At 41.7% G+C, this 7,932-nt stretch overlaps 1 protein-coding gene across 2 annotated transcripts; it reads left to right on the top strand.

The window, feature by feature from the left end:
* Positions 1-352: 352 nt before the first annotated feature.
* Positions 353-7,518, top strand: caly (calcyon neuron-specific vesicular protein). Of its 2 annotated transcripts, none has more exons than XM_020083788.2 (5): positions 353-600; positions 2,754-2,888; positions 3,375-3,494; positions 3,867-3,980; positions 5,633-7,518. In XM_020083788.2, exons 1-5 carry the CDS (start codon positions 376-378, stop codon positions 5,870-5,872), a joined length of 834 nt encoding a protein of 277 aa, XP_019939347.2. In that variant the 5' UTR covers positions 353-375; the 3' UTR covers positions 5,873-7,518. The 2 variants fall into 2 exon arrangements, with proteins under 2 accessions (XP_019939347.2, XP_019939346.1); XM_020083787.2 differs by having other exon boundaries at positions 398-600; positions 5,630-7,518.
* Positions 7,519-7,932: the final 414 nt, after the last annotated feature.

The raw sequence follows: 7,932 nt of genomic DNA on the forward strand, positions 1-7,932 counted from the left end.
TTGACTTTTTCAGATTTTCAGCTGTGCAGTATAAAATATTGCCAACCATTACTCTTCTATACAGTTTTAACACGGCCTAACCTTTTGTCTTGCTTTACTTTGAATCTATCCCCCGTATGTTTCTGCACTCCAGTATAAATTCAAAACACTTGAAGGCTTTGCAGCTGATAAATAACTTGTTTTATAACTTATTGTATTTAATGTACTGGTGTGTGTCTCCATTTAAAGACACACACCGCGCCGCCGAGCCTCCTCTGTCCTCTCCTGCCTGACTGCAGATGACAAACTCTCAGATGAAACACCCGCGTGAACGTGTCCCACTGACAAAACGCAATTTTCCTGCGGGGCCACGCGGTCCCGGCGGTGGAGCCGTGGATGAGACGCGCATCCATCCGCGCTGCGCTGCCGCTTCTCCGCCGCAGGACGGAGCCGCTCCGGGCGCGATCACATGCGCGGTCCTGCCGTGAATCTCAAATCACCACGGCAACCGGCTTTCACAGCGCGTCCCCGCGTCAGCAGCATCCGTGCGCTGCGATCCCGTCATCCACAGGCGAGAGGAAGGAGAGAGGAAGCAGAGAGGAAGCAGAGAGCAAACACACGGTAAGTTCGTCTCCTCTGGTTTTATATTCGTGAATTGTGCCGCAGACGTGAAAAGAGCGCGGACAGCTGCGCAGCGTTTGGCCGAGCATGTGCGATGTTTCTGTGCAGGATGTCATGAAGTGATCTGATGCAGCCTCGTTATTTTTTCATCCACTTTAGAGAATAAATGCATATTACCTTTACGTCAGTGGATGTAAATATATTTTTTATTAACCTCCACATTTACTAAGAGGTTATATACTGATTAACATTTTTAATTTCGAGCTGTAAGTTGCTGTGATTGATTCCACAAGTCTTAAAACACAAACCTCCTTGTGTGGACTGAATGGTCTAAAATGGGTATTTACTTTATTCAGAAGCACAATGATGTGGTTTTATCTGCTGTGTGTGTGTGTGTGTGCTCACACAGCCTGTGTGTGTTGTCGCAGCAGTCCTCAATGCAGCAAGTTCAGATATGCATGAGCAGTGAAGCATGAGGAACTTGAGAAGTGCAGAATGCAAACTGCTCTTATACTTATTCATATATTCATGTTCAGAAAGCTGTGCCTCTGTAGGAATAAATGTGAAGGTGTCAACTCTGAAATTCATGCGTCATTCTGATATCAACAGTATTTTACAGTGGATGTAATGTGATGCAAAATCAGTGGCTGAGCTCTTTGAAAGATGTCATCGTGCAGCTCTTTCCACTGCCGGACCTGTTTCCTGTCTGAGTGTTTGACAGCAGCAGTGCTCGCCTCGCTTGTTCATCACAGATTCAGGATGATTCATCGTACCCACACCACAAATGTGTGTGGGGGGGAGAATGGTGGTCAGCACAGATGACCACATCAGACGCCCACTCGCCAAGGACAGTGTTGTCTTGAGTAACATACTTAATTAACCGGACACAAGCTGCTCTCTAAGTTGTGAAAAATAAATAAATATACAGGTTTTTGCAAAATAGTATTGTATAATAGATTAATCATGTTTTACAAGATAGAAGTGATTGTTCTTGATTGATTACACCAATAGATAACCCATTAAAACATAAAAACAGCCTATCACACACACACACACACACACCCACACACACACACACACACACACACACACACACACACACACACACACGTACAGTATTTAGTACAGTATCTGTCCGGTGTCCTGTGATAATGATCCTGTATCTCTTTCATCAAAAGCACATCTCCTGTGCACCAGGGATTTCTCCTGCTGCATAGAGACTGTAGCTCTCTGCCTGCTGGTGTGTGTGTCATCATTGTGAGTCATTGGCGTCAGTGGGCCTGTGGGGTCCTTGGCTGGGGGAAGGTGTTGTGTTGCACTGTGTGAATGAGATAAGTGGCTCATCACCTCTTCCCTCCACCTTTAGATGGTCATTTGATGGAGGAGAGAAAATAGAATAATGTCAGAGGAGAGAGGCGTTCAGAGCAGACATGGTGGAGTGCATCAAAACATTAAAGACATTGGCAGAACAGGCTGGGGCTTAGTTACAAGATGGATTATACACAGAAGTTATAAGATGTTTACTTTAGACTGATAGGCTTTATAAACAAGGAGACAACGGGCCTCTGAATGGCTCCAAATGGAAAGTTTTTATCATTTTAAGTCGCATGATTGGAATTCTGCTCGACACAACCTCATTGAATTACTTACGAAACATTTATTAAAGGAATAGTTCAAAATATGCTTTATACCTCTTTATGGTTGATATGGTGGTTAGCTTAGCTTAGCATGAAAACTGGGAAAATCAGGGAAATAGCCTGGCTTTGCTAGCTTGTACTAAAATACACCTCTCACCTCTAAAGCTCACTAATGATATATATATTATTTGTTTAATCCACATGAAATCTGTAAAAAAAAAATGCCCGTACACATTCCATTCCATGTAACAGTTACTGAAATATTTCAGTCTGGACAAGTGTTGGACTGACCAACATTGGCAACATCTTGAGAACAATTCTCCTAGAATGGCTCAGGACAAAATTTTGTTTTCACATATATTTCTGTCTTTGATTTTTCTTTTTTTCGATTCTCCTCCTTCCTTCATGTCCTGGCAGCGTCTTCAGCTCCACACACAGTGCTGTCACATTTCATTAAACATAGTCTGAGTCAGTCTGACCCAATCAGTCTGTTTCATCCCTGCTTTCTGTTTCCAGGCAGCCATGGTGAAGCTGGGCAGTAATCTGTCCGAGAAGCTGGAGAAGCAGCCGTCTGCGGACGACGGCTTTGATAACATTCCCCTCATCACGCCCCTGGAAGTCAACCAGCTCCAGCAGTCGTTCGCTGACAAGGTAAATACAGCCTGTTGGGTGTGTGTTGTTAAATGTGCCTGCCTGCCATTTTTTCCTCTGAAATATAATCCATTACATTATAGAAATAACTAACAAAATAAAATGCCTGTGGGCACACTCACCTTTTCCTTATGTAGTGTCCCAGGTTAAAACCGTGGCATCAGCGCACACAATGTGAGCTCCTCTTTGAATGTGTGTTGCATTAAGAAAGCATTCTCGATTATTCTGCAGCACAGTCTGATTGAAGCTGACACATAACAAACACTTTGTTTTTATGTTTTTAAGACATTCATTAAATCTCTGCTTTTGCAAATGATGCACATGAACATTTCAACATGCAGAACAATGATTTCAGTGGATACGAGCTGTGCTGAACGCTGTGTGACAACATCTTCCATCAATTATAATGTTAAATGAATAACTCCTGATCAGGAGTTCAGAGTTTCTTTACCAGAAGTCAGTGACAGGACATTGTTTCTTCTTCAGATCATTGTCAAGACATCGACACAGTACCAGCTGCAGCAGAAGAAGAAAAACAAGCTGTACGTGCCAAATATCAAGAAACTGAATATTAACTTCTACAGTGATGTTTCAGAGAAAGTTAAGGTAACGAACAATATGAAATCTACATAAACTCTTATCTAAGGATAATCCTGGCATTTTTCTTATTTTTTCTTATTGTCAATACCTTGAAAAATGAACTGATCTGACAAGTATTTACTGTGTAACCAAACTCCGATGCAGATCTCCTCTGTGCCATAGGCTCCACATGTCAATTAGCCATTGCAGCAATGCACTGTTTGACAAGTTCCTTCTTAATCAGCATGGAGTCAATGCGACATACACCATACCGTAGCCTTAAATACTCACTGAAGCACCAAAGTCAAATTCATCTGTAGCTGAAAATAGTCCCCCACAAATATATATTTGTTTCTGTTTGAATAACATTTGCAAAATCTAAAATTATATTCCTTCCAGATCACAGGTCTGATCCTCATCACTTTGGCCTTCTTGACAAGCCTACTCCTCCTGCTCATGTACAAAGCAATGTGGTACGACCAACTTACCTGCCCAGAGGGTTTTATCCTCAAGGTAGGCAACACACACACACACACACACACACACACACACACACACACACACACACACACACACACACACACACACACACACACACACACACACACACACACACACACACACACACACACACACAATATATGGGGCTTTTGAAGCAAAGACAGTCATTCTAAAAGATTGCAGCTCATCTGGTGCTTGGTTCTCAGCACGCCCTCACAACAGTCACATACAGGAGGATTCAGGAAGACCCACACTCATCTCCAAATGACACCTTGTCGACATGGTGTACGGAGTCGATGCTGCCATGCATCTCAGTTGAAGAGTCTGTTTCGTGGAGGAACATGAGAGATTGGGAGAGACATAGGGAGGGCGGGAGGAGAGAGAAGAGAGAGGGAGCAACACAGCCCGCTTTCTGGTCAGGCAGGGATTAGGATGCCTGCCTGTGAATCGGAGGGGTCTTTAATTAGGACTGAGCGTGACTAAACTGTGATTAAAGGCCTAGCAGTGAGGGGGAAGCAAGGAAGGGAAGGGGGAGGGAGCGGAGGGGGCCTTCCGGCAAAGGCTTTTGAAGTTTTTGCCGGTTACAGTTGCTTTCAGCATTTTTTCCTTCCCTGTTAATGTGTTGTTGGAGACATAAAAAGAGAGAGAAGTGAGGATGGAGGACGCAGGGTGGCGTTCAGTCACTGCTGTGCTTTTGATAGGTCCGGCCGCTCGCTGCTGAGGGAAGGTCAGGTAGTGGATCCTCTGCGGGGGAAACTCTCAGAGTCAGTGGGCTCTTTCCAAAACACAACATCAACAGACAGGACATTGTGTTTGTTTGTCAGAGTTTGTGCTTTAGCCCTATCTGCGTGTGAAGATGAGGATAAACCACTCTCAGCATTTGTTCTCACTTGTTTCCCACTGGTAGTGTTCTAATGAGCCATATGTGTAAAAATGTGTGTTACATCAGAGCATCTTTCACTTCACTGTCATCAAGATTTTATGACACAGGTTTCTGTTGAAGTCAGTATTCCATTATAGGAACTTCAAAGTGAAACCTTTTAAAACCTTGACATTTTAAAACCTCGACATTTAAAAACGTACTGCATTTTGGAAATACAAGTCAGTTGACGTTCCTTCCTTTGAGTGTGAAAAGTCATATAAACTGAAGTCAACCATTAACCTTTGACGTTGAAAATGAGCTGAGCCCAAGGCAACTGAGAAAAATTGATCTGCTGATGAGACGCAATTGAAAGCTCTTGAAAAACATTAGTGAACCTTGACGTAAGATTTTTTCCTCTCTCTTCTGTATCACCTCTTGAGCATGAAAATTATTTTCTGGACCTTTTTTCTGTAAAGTGTAAGATAAACAAACTCTGTGAGAGTCTTTACAGAATACAATATATTCTATGCAGACTGAGAGCTCTATAAGTTTTTATATGCATCTTCAACAAACTGACTATTTGACTATTTTGTCCCTCTTTTCTCAAGAGCCTTATAAACTATGTCAGATTTTCTGATGTAATCTCCACATTTGATGATGATTATTGCTCATAGATTGAAAACAGGAGCAGATCTGCACTCTTTGTTGATCCTCTGGTAGACATGTGTTGTTAATATAAGAGCACTGTGTCCCCTTGATGAAAACAAATGAAGATACTCTTGTCTTTCTGTTGTAACAGCAGAAGCACTGCTCCCCGACAGCTCTGGAGATGTACTTCACAGAGCAGCAGCAGCAGCAGCAGGAGGAGCCAGGCATCCACGGTGGCACCAACACTGGGCTGTACGCTGCTCTCAGCCACCTCAACCAGGTCAAGAGGCCTGGACCTGAGCTGCCATCACCATGGTTACCAGTCATCAGCTCTCTAAAGGAGGCCGAAGTGGCTAAGCAAGGCAGCGAGCCACTGAAAAGAGCGCTGGAGTGAGAGGAGTGAAAGGTCTGATGGAGATGTAGGTTATAGAAGAGGACGTGATGGGCTCCTACACCTTAAAAGTGTTTCAATATCTTGAATCGACATATTTTGAATCGACAACGTAAAGCACATCTTTACGCAGCTTAATTCCAGTTATGTTAAGTTGATATTTAATAGCTAGTAAATGATATTTAAAAGCTAATACGTGTGTGTGTGTGTGTGTGTGTGTGTGTGTGTGTGTGTGCATGCGTGCATGCATGTGTGCGTGCGTGTGTGTGAGTTACTGTGGTTAGAGGCAGGCATGTTATTAAAGTGTTGGGGAATGTGGCTGACTTTTGCAGTGTTACTGAGTCACCAGTAAACGCCTCCATCTGCATTCTGTGTGTGTGCACATAGACACACTGTAAAGCTCATATTTACATTCATATGCAGTGTGTGAGTGTGTGTGCATACACTGAATGATTGTGTACTTGTCGGAGAAAGTTGGAAGTGGGAGAAGAGAAGCGAGGTGAGAGCTCTGAGCGAGAAGGGAAGATAACAAGTTTTTAATGAGATCTGTTGGAGTTTCTCCTCATCGCTCCATCTTGTTATCTCACCGTCTGTTCATTTAGTCTTAGAGGGGAGTGTATGAGATCAGCAGTGAATGTGCTCAGACTTCAGCCATTAAAACAAGGAGCTATAATTGTCGATTTTAATATTTGATTCTACATCTTATCAGCCCACGACTGCAAATTACAGTTCTGTAAAATGAAAGTCAAGTGAAAGTATTACTCTTACATACCAAGCGACTCGAGTTACACAACCACAAGCAGTCTGTGTGCTTTAAAGCAGACTTACACTGTGACTCTGGAAAGTATCCGCTAGTAAATCGAATCAATTTTTAATTAAATCTACTAAATGATAAAGTGTGCAGCAATTAAAGAGAGCTGCATACTTTCCATAGCCACTGCACAAGTCTCCATTTGAAACATCTTTTTCATAGTGTGTGTGCTGCCTACTGTAATTATGGATAAAACTTGAGACGTTAATGTATTGTTTAAAAAAATGTCTTAATAATATATGTTTATGTGTAAACTTATGTGTAAAACTAGCAAATGAAGCTCCACCCACGTTCAGTTACTAGTTCTGTCTATGTAAGTATTTTTAACTGTAATGATAACAGGGTTACTGTGATCCTTGAATGTATGAAGTAACTTCTTTGATAATGCAAGATCTACTATAATCATTGCTTATAATGTACGACCTATAGTCTGTACAATTTTCTATTTATTTCTATTCATGTGTTTTGTTTGTGTCTTTTGAATGGAAAACCAGTGTTTGCAAATGTTGTTAGTATTCTGTTCCAGGCCATCATATTCATTTCAGAGGGCGGAAAAACAATAATGTGAAGTTCTTCTTTTAAACACAAACACACACGTTGTTTTTTAATAATCAGAAATAACCCACTGTTACCTGGCAAGTCTTGTCATTTGTCTCGATTCACATTTTGACCTTTTCTCTTTGTCTTACAATGTTTTAAAAAACAAAACTCTTCATGTGAGAAGGGATGAATGTGAAGCGCAGCACAGTCTGTCCCCTGAGTCCAAGTGCCAAACATTTACATCAGACCCATCTGCTCTGATGTCACCGACTGAACACAAATAAAAGCCTGAAGTGTTGAGCTCTGTCGTTGACTATCAGCCCTCTTGATTTAGATTCACTGCCTCTGTAATGACTTAATGATTCAATAATGGCTGATGAAATACTGGTGTTTAAATGATTCATGAGAACCTGACAACTAACATCAGCATAGCGTCAGTAGCTGAATGAAGCTCTAGGTCATATGTGAATTCATTCAACAGCATAAAGGCAGGTTGTAAAAATATATAATCTGTATCTACATGTTACTGTATTTCAGAAATAAATTGAGAACTTTATGTTGATAACAACGGGAAGTACTATCTCAGTGCAATATGTGAAGGAGGTTGGTGAAACTAATAGCTACTAATAAATCACAAATGAACTTTTTTCTGCCTTTGGCAATAAAGTGATGCGTTATTCTAAGAAGTTATAAGTAAGCCATCATTACTTTA

The sequence above is a fragment of the Paralichthys olivaceus genome, chromosome 8 (assembly GCF_024713975.1).
Source record: "Paralichthys olivaceus isolate ysfri-2021 chromosome 8, ASM2471397v2, whole genome shotgun sequence".
NCBI classification, from domain to species: Eukaryota; Metazoa; Chordata; class Actinopteri; order Pleuronectiformes; family Paralichthyidae; genus Paralichthys; species Paralichthys olivaceus.